The 17,157-nt window shown below is 59.6% G+C and overlaps 1 protein-coding gene across 1 annotated transcript; it reads right to left on the reverse strand.

Annotated features, from left to right (window-relative positions):
* Positions 1 to 8,473: 8,473 nt before the first annotated feature.
* LOC116567271 (translation initiation factor IF-2-like) lies at positions 8,474 to 16,894 on the reverse strand. Its single transcript, XM_032302251.1, has 3 exons — positions 16,704 to 16,894; positions 10,014 to 10,113; positions 8,474 to 9,137 (listed from the first exon to the last, which is right to left on the reverse strand). The coding sequence occupies exons 1-3, from the start codon at positions 16,890 to 16,892 to the stop codon at positions 8,632 to 8,634; spliced, it is 795 nt and encodes a 264-aa protein (XP_032158142.1). The 5' UTR covers positions 16,893 to 16,894; the 3' UTR covers positions 8,474 to 8,631.
* Between the last annotated feature and the right edge of the window lie 263 nt (positions 16,895 to 17,157).

The raw sequence follows: 17,157 nt of genomic DNA on the forward strand, positions 1-17,157 counted from the left end.
CGGGGGCTGGCGGGGGGGGCAGACAGCTGGACACGGGGAGGCGGTGAGAGGGGGTGAGGCGGGCAGGACCAGGGGGCCAGACCGGCTACCAGGGGCCAGACCAGGTTTCCTCTGAGCAGCCAGGGGCTATTCTGGGGTTTCTCAGAGAAACCTGACCCTCCCTTCCACTCAGAACAGCAGAGCCGGCTCCCGAGGGAGCCTCACGGCCAGGCCGCTCCGTGGCAGGCTGACAGAAGAGCACACACACGGCTCCGCAGGCGCGCTCAGCCCTCAGACGCACACACCGACCCTCACCTCCCCTGAGGGCCTCCTGGCTCCCACCCTGGCATGGAGCGCAAGACCCACCGGCCTGGCCACAGGGCTCAGAGGCTCGCGGGTTGAGGGGACACCTTCCATCCCTGCCTCCAGCTCCCCCCAGGGACAGTCAGAGAGGGGTGCCCCCACCTAACACCCTCACACCTGTGCGCGGCCCCCCAGAGTCACGCAGACACACGCCTGCCCCAGTCCACGACTGCCTGGTGATCTGAGCCAGTGAAGGCAGCCGTGTCCCCACCAGCTCAGCTCTGGGCCTGCCAGTGACTGAACCCTCCCGGACGCTCCCCACGGAGGCCCAGGCCAGCTGCTGAGGCCGCAGGATTTATGCTGACCAACAGGATGGCTGCGGCAGGCACAAGGCCGGAGGGCCCAGGGCCCAGGGGAAGCTGGCTCCGGGTCTGCGGGGTGGTCCACGGCCTTTGCCCTGGCTGTTCTCTGCGCCTGGTTTCAGGTTTTGTGTCCCGCTCCCTTTGCTTGAAAACCTCAAACTAGAACAGGAGTTAGAAACATTTCAATAAACTGGTCCCATCTACAAGCCCAGAGCACCCCATGTAAGGCAGGAAGCCAGCGGGCAACGGCGGTGAGGCAGGGCGGGGGCCTGAGGAGAAAGCGGGCAGGAGAGCTGACCTCATGCGTCCGGCTGGACTGCAGAGCCGGGACTCCGGCGCAGGCACTAGCCTAATGTCCACACGAAGGGTTTGTTCTCATAATTTATTGATTACAGTGGTGAAATCAACATGAAATATTACTCAGGGGGAACGACATTTACTGAACACCTGTTACATACCACAATCTTCTTTTTTAATTTGTGGTTAAAAAAAAACACATGTATTAAATTGACAATCCTAACCACTTGTGAGTGCACACTCGGGAGCACGGAGCACAGTCACACTGTTGTACAACCGTCCGTCTCCGAAACTTTCCATCTTCCCAAACCGAAACACCCCATTAAACACCCACCCCCCAGCCCCTGGTGCCCACCATCGGCTCTTCCCCATTCCTGCCTAGAAGGGGACTTATACAGGTTTTGTCCTTGTGGACTGGCTTAGGTCACTGAACATGATGTCCCCAAGGTCCCTCTATGCTCTAGCAGGTGTCAGCACTTCCTCCTATTTTTTTAAGAGGGGGGAGGGGCAGAGGGAGCGGGAGAGAAAGCATCTTAAGCAGGCTCCCTGCCCAGTGCAGAGCCCTACATAAGGCTCGATCTCACAACCCTGAGATCGTGACCTGAGCTGAAATCAAGAGTCAGAAGCCTGACAGAGCCCCCCAGGTGCCCAAGCATTCCTCCTTCTTAAGGTAGAATAAATATGTCCCTGGGTGGGAAAACCACATTTTGTTTATCCGCTTGCTTGTCCATGGAAAGTCAGGTTGCTGTCACTTCTTTGTTACTGTGATTAATGCTGCAATGAATGTAGTTTGCATGAAGGTTTTAGATGTGATTAACATTTATTTATTCTTTAAAAATATTTTATTATTTATTTGACACAGAGAGAGAGAGCACAAGCAGGAGGAGTGGCAGGCAGGGGGAGAGGGAGGAGCAGGCTCCCCAAGGAGCAGGGAGCCCAATGCAGGTCTTGATTCCAGGACCCCAGGATCATGACCTGGGCTAAAGGCAGTCACTTAACCGACTGAACCACCCAAGCGCCCCTGATGTGATTAACATTTAAATCAGTAGACTTTGCATTTAACAAATGACTCTCACAATGTGGCTGGGCCTCACCCAATCAGTTGAAGACCTCGAGAGAAAAAGAGTAAGCTCCCCAGAGGAGGAGGGAATTCGGCTTCAGAGGGCCACTGGGTTCGAACCGGAACATCAGCTCCTCCCTGGGTCTCAGCCCTCTGAACTCACCAGCCCCACAATCGCCACAAAGGGAGCCAATGCCTTAAAATAAATCAACCTCTTTCCCTCACTCTCTGTCTCCCTCCCACTCCCACTGGCCTGTTTTCCTGGAGATTCTGACTGACACAGAGGCCACTAAAGGCGGTACGCTCCAAGAACCTGGGCATCCACGTCTGGACCCCCCGGGACCACCCTCCCAACTGCGGGGCACATGGAACTTCCTGTGGGCAGGTCTGGAAGGAGGCGTGGGCCCCCGCAGAGAGCAGCTGAACTCACAGAGTGGAAACACAGGCCAGGGTGTAGTGAAAGGCTGCGTGGGCAACAAAGCCATCCCAGGCCCTCCCTCCCAGCAAGGGCCTCCCCAGGGACCTCTCCCTGGAAGAGAGGGGAAACCCATAGACACTGGCACTGGGAGTCCCCAGCGAGACGACAGCACAAGGCTTCCACCCTTCCGGGCAGCCTCAGGTGCAGACCCAACTCACCCGCCGCTGTGGCCCCAGCTAGAACTTCTGAAGGGGTAGTTTCATGCGGCCTGAGTCCCGTGGCTGGCCTGAGGCTTCGGGCAGCACAGCTGGCCTTCCCTCTGCCTGATCCTGCCCCCCACCCTGTCTCTGGGGTTGACCCCTTGCACACAGCTTGTACCCAAACTCCATCTCGGGGTCAGCTTCCGTCGGACCCAACGTACAACTGAAAGGAGTATTAGAGACGGATTCCTCACCGGCCGGCTGCGACAGGGCACCACTGGGGACAGGCACACACTCCTTCTCGGGGGTCCGCCTGCTGCAGCGGTCACCGTCCTGGACTGGGCAGGAGGAGGACCAGCGACCAGGCGGCAGCTCCAGCACCTGACCTGCCGGCAGGACGCTGCTAGGGGAAGGTGCGACCTTGCCATCAGGGGGCTGTCCCCCTCAGTTCTAAGACCCAGACCCACCTAAACCTTCTGCACCCGCAGGGTTCGCTCACCTCTCCCTGGGAAGAGCCGCACCCCCAGCCTCAGCGGAAATCGACTTCCGAGGCCTCCTCACCCCACCCCACCCCCTGACAACACTGTCCCCGTCAGGACCTCTACCTCCTCGCCACTAGGCCTGACAACAGGGGTCCGCGGCAGCGTAACCCAGTGGGGGGTGACAGCTCAAGGACAGCAAAGGTTGAAGGGACCGACGGGCGGAGCTGGAGCTGGCAGGAGCTGGGGGGGCGCAGGCAGCTCCAGCGGCTCCTTTGAGGGGAGCCGTGGGAGGCGGGAGACTCTACCCATACCAGTGGTTCTCATGGCTGCCCCTCTTCCGGCAGCTTCCGCCTGAGACGCCCTAAACCAGCGCGGGGCAGGCCACGGTCTGAGACCCACACTCTGCGTGGGGCCCGCAGCAGCGGCCTCGCCCACCAGCAACGGCGCTGTACCCGCGACACGGTCAGGGTCCCAGTGTGCTGAGCCCCGTCCGTTGTCCGCAGTGTCACCCGCTCAGCCCCAGGAATACCCCCTTCCCACCCTCACCATCTTACCTCCTACAACTACAAGAAAAATTCCATGTCCTAGTCGTGAGTGTTTGTTTCAGGGTCTGCTCGAGCCCAGCCTGGACAAGGGGTAAAGCAAACCCCAGTTCTAGACTAGCGACCGTAGCAGATGGGATGGCGCACAGGCGAGAGGTCCCCGCAGAGCTCAGGGACGGCCAGAGCCGCTGACGGAGATCGAAGTCTGTGCAGGACTTTAAGGCGACCACTAAAGTACCAGAAATGGGTTGTATAACTTCCATATCTGTGGAGGAAAGAAAGAATAAAGAAAATGTAATGAACCCAGCAGAACACCGGGAAGAAGACAGAAGCCTAAGAAAAGCAGCAAGTAATGTCATCAAAGTAAACCCAGCCGCCTGACAGAGCTCCCAGGGGCCAACCCTGGGACAACGGGAGCCAGAGGAGGATCAGATTACGACCCGAGTGTAAACTAAATATCCACAGTGCATCGAAGCACCGCATCAGCAGAGTGAGAAGGCGCCCCACAGATGGGAAGGAAATATTCACAAATCACGTATCTGATAAGGGATTATTTATGTATTTATTAGAGAAAGAGAGAGCATGAGCAGAAGAAGAGGTTGAGGGAGAAACAGGCTCCCTGCTGAGCAGAGAGCCCGATGCGGGGCTCGATCCCAGGACCCTGAGACATGACCTGAGCCAAAGGCAGAGGCTTAACGCACTGAGCCGCCCAGGCATCCCAATAATCAATTCATATCCAGAATATGTAAAGAATTCCTACAGCTCAACAACAAAAATAAACAGCCCAATTCAGAAGTTAGCGAAGGACTTGAGTATTTTACCAAAAAGATACACACGTGGCAAAGAAACACAAGAAAAGACGCTCAACATCACAGATCATTGGGAAAATGCAAGTCAAAACCACAATCATCTACCATTTCATACCCGTTATGGCCACAATCAAATACACAGAAAACAAGTGTCAGGGAAGATGTGGAGAAATCGGGCCCCGCGCACAGCTGGTGGGAGTGTGGACGCTACGCCTGCCATGGCAAACAGCCGGGGAAATCCTCTAGAAAGTAGGCACGGAACAGCCGCATGTCCCAGCAGTTGGAAATCCAAGTCTGTACCTAAAAGAACCGAAGAGCAGAGTCCCTAACAGACACCGTGCGGCCGCGCTCATGCGGCATCACCACAACACGTAAAAGGTAGAAACAACGCGAAGGCACAGCAGCGGGCAGATGCGGAGACAAAACGTTGTGTACGAATATGCCGTGCATATGACAGGCGCCAGCCTGGCCGGGCCGAGGCACCCAAAACATTACTTCTGCACGTGTCTGTGAGAGTGTCCCTGCAAGAGATGAGCCTCTGATTCCAGAAACTGTGTAAGGAAGATCGTCCCCGCTGAGGCAGGTGGGTATTGTCTAATCTGTTGCCGGCCCAGGTAAAACCAAAAAGGGCAGAGGAAGAATGAGTTTATGAGTTTACTCTCCGCCTGAGTGGCGTCTATCTTCTCCTGCCACCAGAAATCTGTGCTCCTGCCCCTCTGGGCTTCAGACTCCGACCGAACCACCCCACCAGTCGTCCGGGTCTCCAGCCTGCGCAGGGCAGCCTGTGGGACGTCCTGGCGTCCACAGCTCCATGGGTCAATTCCTATCGTCCCTACGCACTTCACGCATGTGTATGTACCTATGTTCCGTTTCCCTGGAGAGCCCTGATACAACATACAAGGGAACTGTTAACTAGTCAGCCTCAGAAAGGAGGAAATCCTGACACCTGCTACTTAAGGAGGCCCCTGGAGGGCAGCGGTGACGTAAGCCAGCCTCGCAAGCCCAAATACGAAGAACACACACGGGCACGCCTGGGAGCACAGTCGGCCAAGTGTCTGCCTCGTTTCCGCCGGGGTCAGGATCTCAGGGGGGTGGGACGGAGCCCCGAGTGGGGCTCCGAGCTTAGCAGGGAGTCTGCTTGGGCTTCCCTCTTCCTCTCCCCTGCTCCTCTCCCCCTGCCCCAAATAAACAAATAAATCTTAAAGAAAGAAAAGAGAGAGAGAGAAAACATACAAATGGTCAACAGATACGTGAAAAAATGCTCAGTATCATTAATCATCAGGAAAATGCAGATCAAAACCACGATGAGATTAGCACCTCACCTGTCAGAATGGCTGGAATCAAAAACACTAGAAATAACAAGTGTTGGCGAGGTCGTGGGAAAAGGGGAACCCAGCTCTGCACTGTTGGTGGGAATGCAAACTCGTGCAGCCACTGTGGAAAACGTTGTGGAGGCTGCTCAAGAGATTAAAAATAGAAGGACCCAGGGGCGCCTGGGTGGCTCAGTGGGTTAAAGCCTCTGCCTTCGGCTCAGGTCATGGTCCCAGGGTCCTGGGATCGAGCCCCACATCGGGCTCTCTGCTCCGCGGGGAGCCAGCTTCCTCCTCTCTCTCTGCCTACCTCTCTGCCTGCTTGTGATCTCAGTCTGTCAAATAAATAAATAAAATCTTTTTTAAAATAATAAATAAATAAATAAAATAGAGTTTATTTTGACTCTTAACTCTAGGGAAGAAACAGGGTGGCTGGAGGGGCACAAGGTAACTGGGGGAGGGGCATTAAGGAGGCACATGATGGGAGGAGCAGGGACGCAGCTGATGAATCACTGAACTCTGCCTCTGAAACTCAAGTACACTATATGTTAATTAAATTGAATTTAAATCAAAAAATTATTCGTTTTTAATTTTTAGTTAAAATTTTTTTTAAAGATTGTATTTATATTTGAAAGAGAGAGAGAGAGACAGCTCGAAGAGGAGAGAAGCAGAGAGAGGGATAAACTGACTCTGTGCTAAGGCGGGAGCCCCATATGGGCCTGATCCCAAGACCCCGAGATCAAGACCTCAGCCGAAATCAAGAATGGGACACTTAGGAACGCCTGGGTGGCTCAGATGGTTAAGCGTCTGCCTTCCGCTCCTGTCATGATCCCAGGGTCCTGGGATTGAGCCCCACATCGGGCTCCCCACTCTGCGTAGAGCCTGCTTCGCCCTCTCCCTCCGCTGCTCCCCCTGCTTGTGCTCTGTCTGTGAAATAAATAAATAAAATCTCTCAAAAAAAAAAAGAAAAGAAAAGAATGGGACACTTAATCAACTGAGCCACCCAGGCGCCCCCTTTTTAAAAAAGTTAAGTTTATTTTTAGAAAGAAACCCAAATACATCAATAACCAAAACAATGCATTGAATACAATCACCACATCAAGTAGCAGACTGTCCAACTGAGAAAAAAAAAGTAACAGATCCCACCTGCTCGTTGTTAACAGGACCCAACCTTCAAGGCAGGGCTGCAGGAAGGCGGGCTGCAGGGGTGCAGGGGTGCAGGCGTGCAGGGATGCAGGCGTAAAGGGGTGCAGGCGTGCAAGCGAGCAGGGGTGCAGCCGTGCAGGCGTACAGGGGTGCAGCCGTGCAGGGATGCAGGCGTGCAGGGATGCAGGGGTGCAGGGGTGCAGCCGTGCAGGCGTACAGGGGTGCAGGCGTGCAGGGATGCAGGCGTACAGGGCTGCAGGGGTGCAGGGGTGCAGGCGTGCAGGGATGCAGGCGTACAGGGGTGCAGGCGTGCAGGCGAGCAGGGGTGCAGCCGTGCAGGCGTACAGGGGTGCAGGCGTGCAGGGATGCAGGCGTACAGGGGTGCTGGGATGCAGGGGTGCAGGCGTGCAGGGGTGCACGCCTGGAGGGCGCCGCTCCGCTGCGGGGGGCGTGGCCCGGGCTGCGAGCCCCTCCTCACCCGCGCTCCGCTCCCGCGCTGGGCGTGCGCGCGGGAACGTCGTTCTCTCCCAGCACGCCCGGCCTCGATATCGATCCCTTATCGACTCACACAGAAGAGCAACACCAATCTGACAATCTGCCTTCGCCGACCACCGAGATTCCGATTAATTTCGAAATCCAGACGCGAGGACACAGCGGCAGTTCCAGGGGCTCGTTTCTCCTGGGGAGGGGGCGAGGGAAGGGCTGCGGGGAACCCGCCCCGAACCCGCACCGGGGCGCCTCGAGCGGAGCACAGGCTGTCTCGGAACAAGCCGCGGCCCCCGGGCTCTTCCTGGGGAGTGCCAGACCCCCGCGAACGGCGCGGGCGGTGTCAGGGAGGGGGTTGCTCCCGCCCCGGCCCCGCCAAGCTCGAGGCCGAGCGCCGCACTGCCCTGGGCACGGGGACCCGCCCGTGGGCCTCGGCCCCGCCCCCGGTCCCGTCACTCAGCACGGGCCCCGCCCCCCGTCACGTCACTCAACAAGGCCCGGCCCCGCCCCCGGTCCCGTCACTCAGCACGGGCCCCGCCCCCGTCACGTCACTCAACAAGGCCCGGCCCCGTCACTCAGCACGGGCCCCGCCCCCGTCACGTCACTCAACAAGGCCCGGCCCCGCCCCCGGTCCCGTCACTCAGCACGGGCCCCGCCCCCGCACGTCACTCAACAAGGCCCGGCCCCGTCACTCAGCACGGGCCCCGCCCCCCGTCACGTCACTCAACAAGGACCGGCCCCGCCCCCGGTCCCGTCACTCAGCACGGGCCCCGCCCCCCGTCACGTCACTCAACAAGGCCCGGCCCCGCCCCCGGTCCCGTCACTCAGCACGGGCCCCGCCCCCGCACGTCACTCAACAAGGCCCGGCCCCGTCACTCAGCACGGGCCCCGCCCCCTGTCACGTCACTCAACAAGGCCCGGCCCCGCCCCCGGTCCCGTCACTCAGCACGGGCCCCGCCCCGCGGCAGAGGCCCCGCCCCCGCGCCGGCCGGCCCTCCGCTCCCGCCCGGAAGCGGCGCGGCCGGCTGCCTCTCCGCACGCCGGCACTAGGCGGCGCTGGTGGGCCGCGTGGAGCCGGCCGGGCCCCCGGCGTCCGCCAGCCGCGTTTGGGGTCTGGGGTCGGAGGTCCAGGGCTTGGGACTGGGCAGGGGTCGCCGCCTGGGCCGCCCGCCCGTGCGCCCTCCGATTCTCGTCTCGTAACCGTGCCCTGGAAACCTCCTTTTCGGTCCCACTTTTGTCAGAGAAGCGGAGACCCGCACGTCCCTTTCGCTCCGGCGGCGGCGGAGAGTGGGGCAGCGCGCCGACTGCGCAAGAGTGGAGCCCCGGCGGGCCTTGGGTTGGCCTCCGACCTGAAGGTCCAGGCCCGCAGAGAAGGCCCCCGGCCCCCGGATGGCCCTGGGCACCGGGGGAACCGCGGCTTCTGGGCTTGGCGTCTGGGGACACTGCCGGGCGACTGGGTGACGGTGCCGGCCCCCAGGGGCTCGCAGCTGGGCTTGTGCCCGGCTCCTCCGAGGGGTCTGAGGCCCTTCTCCCCTTCAGTCTCTTCAGTCTCAGCTTGCACGCGACCACACCGAGGCCATTCTGTCCGCAGCCTCGTCAAGAGCCTGGGGCCTGGGGCCTCCGGGGGCTCCGTCGGTGAAGCTCCAGTCACGATCCCGGGTCCGGGGGTCCAGCCCCGCGTCCGGCGCCCTGCTTGGCGCCGAGTCTGATTCTGCCTCTGCCCCTCCTCCTTGCTTGTGCTCGCTCTCAAAGAAATAAGTAAAATCCTTAAAAGGAAAAAAAGAGAGAGGCGCGCCTCAGACCTTCGCAGTGGGGTTCCAGCGGGCCCGGCAGCAAGACTGGGGGAGAGGCCTGCAGGTCCATCCCGCACAGAGGGCAAACTGAGGCTCAGGGTGAACCCCCTTGCAGAGGGGAACGGCCCACCCTACCTCTCTGCTCAGCCCAGCCTAAAGCAGCCCCCAGAGCCTGTGGCGCAGGGCCAGGGCCAGGCAGCGGAGGTGGGGCACCCAGGATCGCGGCCTCCGCCATGCCCAGTCAGCGCTGACCCAAAGCTCCTCACCCTGCCCGCTCTTCAGTGGCTTCCTCCCCATAGCCTCTCTCAGCCGTCTGGGCCCCAGAGTGCCCACCAAGGTCTGGGCCCCATGGCCAACGGGGGCTGCCGAGGGGCAATGGGGCGGGAAAACAGGTCCTTAGAAGTTTGATCCAGGGGGCTGAGCCATCCCCTCCCCCACCCAGGGTGCCCCAGAGCAGGTCCGGGCATGAGCTTTGGGAGCATAGCACGGCCCAGCTGGTCCCAGACGGGCGTCACAGCGAGAGCCCCAGGGTCCCCGGCACCAGGCAGCCGCCCCACGTGCCTAGCCACACCTGCTGGTTTCCAAAACAGCCTGTACCTGCAGGCCCAGCCCTCCTCAGGAGAAGCAGCCCCAGGGCCTGTGGGTGCTCCTGGCTCCTCCCAGCACCCCTACTGCTTGGGGTCCCAGCGCACCCTTTCTTCCTCCACCTCCTCAGGCACCACGTCCTCCAGCCTCTGAGACCACCGCCCTTGCAGACCACCCTTGTCCTGGCAGATGCCCCCCTGCCGCCCCCCGCCCCGCCTCCGATTGCCCTTACCAGGCGTACCTTGCATCACCTCCCAGGTGGCAGGTGGGCTGGGCCTCAGGGACAGGATTCTTGACAAACAGCGCTCGGCCCCTGGGGTCCTCTCCAGGGGTGCGGCAGGCTGCACCTTCGGGTCGTGTCCCGGCTGGCCAGCACCTGCAGGACTGAGACCCAGGGAGGGTGGGAGACCAGGGTGCTGCAGGGGCCCTGCGGAAAGGCCGTCGCAGTCCCACAGCCCTCACCTGCCTGGCCGGAGTGTAAAATGCCCGCCTGACGCAGAGCAGGACCTAGTGGCCAAGAGCGAGTGGGGGCAGAAGAGTGTGGGGGCCTGGTGCCCCCTGCTGTTCCCACAGATACCCCTATAACTCCCTGAGCACCCACCTCCCCTTCAGGAGACCGTCTGGGGGCTCTGGCTGTTGGGGCAGCCCTTGGACCCTAGTCAGGGGTCCGCATCAGGGCTCCCGAGGCAGTCCCATTGTCCTGATGGGGCGGCCTCACATAGGGGCAGGAGAGCAGCTGGTCTGAGGGAGGACAGGCTGGGGCAGGCAGGAGGGGCCGGGTCCGCTCCCTCGGGCCCCAAGGAGGGCAAGGGAAAGAGAGCGAGACCGGGGCGGGGGGCTGGGTCCTCCCCCTGCTGGGTGAACGGCGGGGTCCGCGGGGATTAGGTGCAGAGGGCCCTCTGGGAGCAAGCCCCCCCTCCACGTGTGCTGCCGGCAGCTCATTCATTCAGGGGCTGCTCAGGGTTCGGCCCTGGGGAAGGAAGGGTCTCTGCTCCCCAGACAGCCCAAACCACAAGAACCGGTAGATAAGAACGGTTGTCAAGAAGTGGAAGGGGGGGTGCCCTGGGGGCTTACAGAGGGGGAGGCGAGGTGACAGGAAGAGGTGACCTTCCCGCTCTCCTGAAGAGCCCCCAAACCTGGTCCTCAAGGCCTCCGTGAAGCTGGCTTCCGGCTTGGTCCCTTCCCTGTCCTGCCTCCTGGCTGTGTTCACACATGTTTCTCCTCCACACCAGCTCTGGGACCCTATGGCTCCTGCGTCCATTCCTGGGACACCCCCTGCCCGTGCTGGTCCCGGCTTCCCTGGCCACACCACCCTGTTGTCTGCAAAGTCCCTTCCCGCTGTCTGGGCTTCTCTTCCTTCTCACCTCGCTCCCTCGGGGGGCGAGGGGACATTAGCAGCTCAGGGACATCCTCGGCTACACACTCTGCCCCACGCCCACGGCCCTTCCTGTTCACTACACACCCACTTCTCTCCCCAACATCCATAAGCATCTCAGACTAGAAAGATCCAAACCACAGCACACTCTCCCCCGTCCCACCAGACCACCCCTCCAGCTCACCCCCAGGCTGCTCAGACAGGCACCCTCTGTCACCCCTACTCCTTCCATGCCCTCACTCCTGACCCACCACAGCCTCCTCATTCCAGAATGCGTGGCCCTGTCCAGCCTGTCCAGCCCGCTGTGCTACCCTCCACACAGCTCACCCCGCCCTGAGGCAGCCAGAGGGGGCCTACCTTGCTCCGGCCCCCCAGGGGCTCCCATCACCATAACAGGACTTGTCCCCCTCACTGCCACAGGCCCTAAGGGAGCCGACCACTTCCAAACGTCAGAAAGTCTAAGACACCACCCACAACCTTCTCCTGAGTTCATCTTTTTTTAGGAAATAGCTGATAAATGCCAATGGCCTTTTATTTTCAGTGAAAGAAACGTAGTTCCTCAAATTCCTATGGAATTGCAAAGGACTCAAAATAGCCAAAACAATCTTGAAAAAGAAGAACAGAGCTGAGAGTCAGAGGCTCACACTTCCCGATTTAAAACTTATACAAAGGGTGCCTGGGTGGCTCGGTCAGTAGAGCACGCGGACTCTTGATCTTGGAGTCACGACTTTGAGCCCCCTCTGGTGAAGAGATTACTTAACAATAAAAATAAAAATAAAATTTTTAAGTCTATGAAGTTACAGTGATTGAAACAATGTGATATTCATAAGAACAGTCACACCGACCTGTGGATTACGGCGGGCGCGGAGAAAGAAACCCTCAGTGCAGCCAACTGATTCCCAACAAGAGTGCCAAGACCATTCAGCGGGGAGAGGACGGTGTTCAACCAATGGTGCTGGGCACGCTCGAAGTCAACATGCAAAAGAATGAAGTTGGACCCCTACCTCACACCGCATGTGAAAATTAACTCCAGATGGATCAGAGACCTCAGTGTAAGAGTGAAAGCTGTAACTCTTAAGAGAATACACAGGAGAGGGGCTCCTGGGTGGCTCAGTGGGTTAAGCCACTGCCTTCGGCTCAGGTCATGATCTCAGGGTCCTGGGATCGAGTCCTGCATCAGGCTCTCTGCTCAGCAGGAAGCCTGCTTCCTCCTCTCTCTCTCTCTCTCTGCCTGCCTCTCTGCCTGCTTGTGATCTCTGTCTGTCAAATAAATAAATAAAATCTTTAAAAAAAAAAAAGAAAAAAAAAAAGACTTCCTCCAGCGATTAACTTATAAGGGCGCCTGGGTGGCTCAGTGGGTTAAGCCGCTGCCTTCGGCTCAGGTCATGATCTCAGGGTCCTGGGATCGAGTCCCACATCGGGCTCTCTGCTCAGCAGGGAGCCTGCTTCCCTCTCTCTCTCTCTGCCTGCCTCTCCATCTACTTGTGATTTCTCTCTGTCAAATAAATAAATAAAATCTTTAAAAAAAAAAAAAAAGATAATACACAGGAGTAAATGGACTTAGATTTGGCAATGATTTCTTAGATATGACACTGAAAACACAATAACCAAGAAACAAAAAAGGAAAAAGAGATAAAGTCGAGTTTATAAAAATTAAAACCTGTTGTGCATCGAATGACACTCTCAGCAGAGTGAAAAGACAGCTAACGGAACCAGAGAAAATATCTGCAAATCACATATCTGATAAAGGTCTAGTGTCCAGAATATATAAAGAGATCTTATAACTCAACAACAACAACAAAAAAACAATTTCAAAGAAAGGCAAGGATCTGGAGTACATAGTCCTCCAAAGAAGATATGCACATGCCCAAAGAGCACAGAAAGAGAGGGTCAGCACCGCCAGTCACTAGGAAAGTACAAATCAAACCACAAGGAGATACCACTTCACACGCGCTAGGATGGCTCAAATCGAGAGGCAGACAGTCACAGGTGTCGGCAAGGGTGTGGAGCATTTGGAACCCTTGTGCGTTGCTGGGTGGGAATGTAGCATAGGTCAGGGGATGTGGGAAATAGTTTGGAGGTTCCTCAGGGTAGACCCAGAGCTGTGGATGACCCCACAGTTCCACACCTGGATAAATATATAAAACCACAGCGATTGAAAACAGGTGTTCAAACAAAAGCTTGTACAATAACAATCATAGCGGCTCTCATTGCAATGGCCAAAAGGTGGCAACAGCCCAAACGTCCGCCCGAGGAGGAGTGGTTGAGCGAAGCGCTGTGCGAGGGATTACTTGGCCGCAGACAGGACGGGGACACCGCCCACTGCTGTGAGGCCGCTGCCCCTTGGGAGAAGCCCGACACAAACGCCAGCCACAAAGGGTCTCGTGCTGTATGAATCTGCTCAGATTCATTCAAGTGCTCGGAACAGACAAATTCACGGAAACAAAAATCGGTAGTTGCCAGGGCCTGGGGGCACGGAACAGGAGGTGACTGCTCGACGGGCTCAGGCTCTCCTTCTGGGCCGATGAGGATGTTCTGGAAGGAGAGGCCGGGCACGTGCCCGAGAGTGTGGAAGTCGTGAGTGACAATAGCTGTGCACTTTGAAAGGGTCTAAGTGGTAAACTTGATGTGATGTGTATTTTACCTCGATTTAAAAGAGAAAACTGACATGGTAGAACCCTATGTGGGCGAGCGCCTGAGGGGTCGCCCCTGCTGGCTGGAGGTCGGGGGAGAGGGGTGCCTTGTGGGTGGGAAGTTCTTCATGGAGACTCGATCCCCGAGCCGGGCTGGTGGGCTGGGAACTCTGGCGCCTGGGCCATGATGCCGAGTCCCTGCCCACTCATGGGACACGTGGTGTGGAGGGTCTTTCTGTCGGCGAGGACAGTCCTTCAAGTCTTGCCAGAGAAGAGAACCATGGCAGTTGGGACAACAACCAGGATACAGGCCCAGAGAAAGGGCCGTTCTCGCCCGGCGCCCCGGGGGCCAGGGTGTGCCGGTGTCAAAACCCAGGTGGCCTGGGCCGGCAGACGTGACCTGGCGGTCTGTGGCTGGCGTGGCGCGTGACGTGGCCGGACTCAGTAGGGATGCCGCGGCCGTGACCCGGCTCACGGTGTGGCCCGCTCGCCTCCAACCCCTTCCCCTCTCTGCCGCTGCTGGTCCTCACTCTGTCCTGCTTCCCCAGCTCCAGGCAAGGCCACCGGCGCCTGCCCGCCTGCCGGAAGTGGCTTTGAGGGGCATCTTCCTTTCAGAGGACCTGAGTCTAGGCTCCTGGGGTGCCCCTGGGTCCCTCTTTGGGCTGCCCCTTGCCTGGCTGGGACTGAGCCGGCAGCCCCGGGGGGCCGGAGCACCCACCGTCCTCCCGCCCACAGGGCCACCGGTGCGATCTGTTTACGTGGCAGGTGCTGCTGGGGCTAAGTCCCAGGGCACTATCCCTGGGGAAATGAATCCCCAGAACAGCCAGGGAGCCCGTCCCCAAGGCAGGGCCCCGGCAGCGGCAAGCCGGGGGAACTGGAGACCAGGAGAGATCTAGCACCTGCCCGGAGGTGGGGGGGTTCACCCCACAGCGCCCTCCCCCCATCAGTCCCTGCAGAGAAAAGAAAGGGGAGGTGGCCTGGGCTTAGGCTGGGGCGTGGGCAGAAGCCTCGGTCGCCCTGCACGGGCTGCAGCCCGCCCAGCCGGCGCGGCCTGCCCGTGGTATATGTAACACTGGGGCTGTGTCCCCACTTCCTGGCCTCAGGGCCCACACCCCCAAGCATGCTCAGGCCCGTTGGCGGCACCTCAGGGCAGGAGGCTTGACCTGGCCAGGGATGAGGTGTTTCCCAGAATCCCAAGGCCTGACTGAGGCAGCAGCTGCCCCCAGCCCTCAGCCCACAGGTTCTGCCTCCCAGACCCCGTCCACTCTGGGCGCTGGGGCCTCTGCCCACTGTCCTCTTGCACCTGTTTATGGGTATGAGGGTCAGAGTGTGCCCCTCCCTGACCCCGGTCTCTCTCCGCGTTGACATCACGCTTGCTTGGTCCCTGGCTCCGTGTTCCCAGCCCTGGCCCAGGATGCCTGCCGCGTGGTTGGCAGCCACTCTCCAGGGCTGGGTGGGTGACCGCCCAGCTTTCTGCAGGCAGCTGGGGAAGGTCTGTTGGGAACAATCGTGGCCTCCTTGCCAAGGGAGCCTCCCAGCCCAGAACCGGAAATGGGGCTGGGCTGGGTGGAAGCACTGACTGCACCATGGGACACCCTTGATGCCCCTGCCCCAGGAGACCCCCAGAGGCTGCCGTCAGGGGCAGAGCAGCCCGGCAAGCCAGTCTCTGCCTCCAGCATCCAATTTCAGGATGGAGCAGGCCAGAGGCTGGGGCAGACGGGCCTCAGCCAGGAGGAGCGGGGAACTGGGGCATCTGTGGGCCTTGAACCCAGCAACCCACAGAGGCTTCATTTTCTAAGTAGTTCAGCTGTTGCCTAAACTGCTTTTAGCCAAGAGGCAGGTAGGGACACCTGTGTCTTTCTCTGTCCAGAGCCCTCTTCTTCCTGGTGACAGCAGCTGCCTTTGCTCTGGGGGCTGTGTGTTGTCCCCATCAGGGGCACTGACCGTGGCCCCTCCATTCCCCGCCTCCAGAGTCACACAGGATCTGCGGGAGGGCCTTCAGAACCTCCTGCCCTGAGGTGCCGCCAACAGGCCTGAGCATGCTTGGGGGTGGGGGTGGTCCCTGAGGCCAGCAAGTGGGGACACAGACCCAGTGTTGCGTACACCATAGGTAGGCCACACTGGCTGGGCAGCCCCTGCCTGACCCCGCCATCCATTGGGCACCGGAAGTCCCCGCCACGCAGCACCCCACAGAGGAAGGTGGGCTCTCTCGTTACAAGCATCTTGGGAGGGCAGCTAGAGCTGAGCACGGCTCCTTGGTCTCAACCCACTTGGGAGGGCTCATTCTGGGAGTGGCAAGGCCACCAGGACCCTCCCTTGGGTGTCTGCTCCCCGCTTGCCGTCCCCTTGGCACTTTCTGATTCTCCACTGCCTCCCCGGTCTTGGTAGCCCCCATGAGGGATGTCTGCTTTGTGACCAAAGGGAGGTGACGAGGAGGATCCTGGGCTTGGAGGTGAGGTCGTGAGAGGCATAGCGGGGGACTCGGGGACCAGGGACCGGCCTGGGAGGGAAAGAGGCTGCTTCTGCTGCATAGGGGAGGGTCCAAGGGTCCTTCGCAGTCTGACACCAGCCAACGGAAATAGCCGACATCTTCCCCAAGGCCACAAGGCGCTGTGCCCCGCGCTCAGTCCTCGACCCTTTCCTGGGCCCCGAGGCTGCCCAGCCCTCCCACCCCCACACCGCAAAGCCTGCTCTGCCCCACCGACAGGCATCTTCCTCTGGGCCGTCCTGCTCTCCCCACGTCCCTCCCAGCAGACCTGCCCCACATTAGGCTGGGCCTGGGCCTTCCTGGCCCCCGGTGGAGAGGGCACCACTGAAGAAGGGCGAGGCGCGGGCGTCCTCACTATCCTGACCCTGTTCTGTCCCGTGGCCCATCCCTGCCTCTGGCAGCCTGGAGAGCTAATCCGCGCTTCTTCTGGATTACCTGCATTCCGTGCTCTCTGTCCCTTCCCCGCCCCAGTCCTGTCCTCTGGGGCCGGGGGCCAGGGTCAGGCTCCGGTTCACCGACTAGAAGAAAGGCAGGAGGGCTACCCAGGGAAGGAACAGACCAAGCTTGGCTGGAAGGGAGCCTCCCCCACTGCCCTGAGACCCTTTCAAGCCGGGCTTGGAGCATGGCCCCCGGGCTTGGGTCCTGGTCACGTGCACAAATTGTTTGAATAATTCAGATTTAAAAAGACCTACTTTCCGGTCACACCATTTCCTGCTAAAGAGCAGATGGGGGGAGCGTCTGAATAATGCATTCGCACACCCTAGGTTTTCAGCTGAGGCTGGGCACCGGGCCAGCCTCCTGCTTTCAGCCCCAGGCCTTGCTCAGCCCTGCGCCACCTGGCTGGCCCTGCCTCTGGCGGGGTACCACTGACAGGGTGTGGCCTTGGACT

Source organism: Mustela erminea, chromosome 10, assembly GCF_009829155.1.
Source record: "Mustela erminea isolate mMusErm1 chromosome 10, mMusErm1.Pri, whole genome shotgun sequence".
Classification (NCBI taxonomy): domain Eukaryota; kingdom Metazoa; phylum Chordata; class Mammalia; order Carnivora; family Mustelidae; genus Mustela; species Mustela erminea.

Coding starts and splice junctions, on each gene's coding strand:
- LOC116567271 (XM_032302251.1), bottom strand. CDS start 16,892: ATGCTCCAAGCCCGGCTTGAAAGGGTCTCAGGGCAGTGGGGGAGGCTC. Junction 10,114..16,703: donor ACAGAGAGCACGGAATGCAG/GTAATCCAGAAG, acceptor CCGAAGGTGCAG/CCTGCCGCACCCCTGGAGAG. Junction 9,138..10,013: donor CACCTGGGAGGTGATGCAAG/GTACGCCTGGTA, acceptor TTTCTTTGAGAG/CGAGCACAAGCAAGGAGGAG.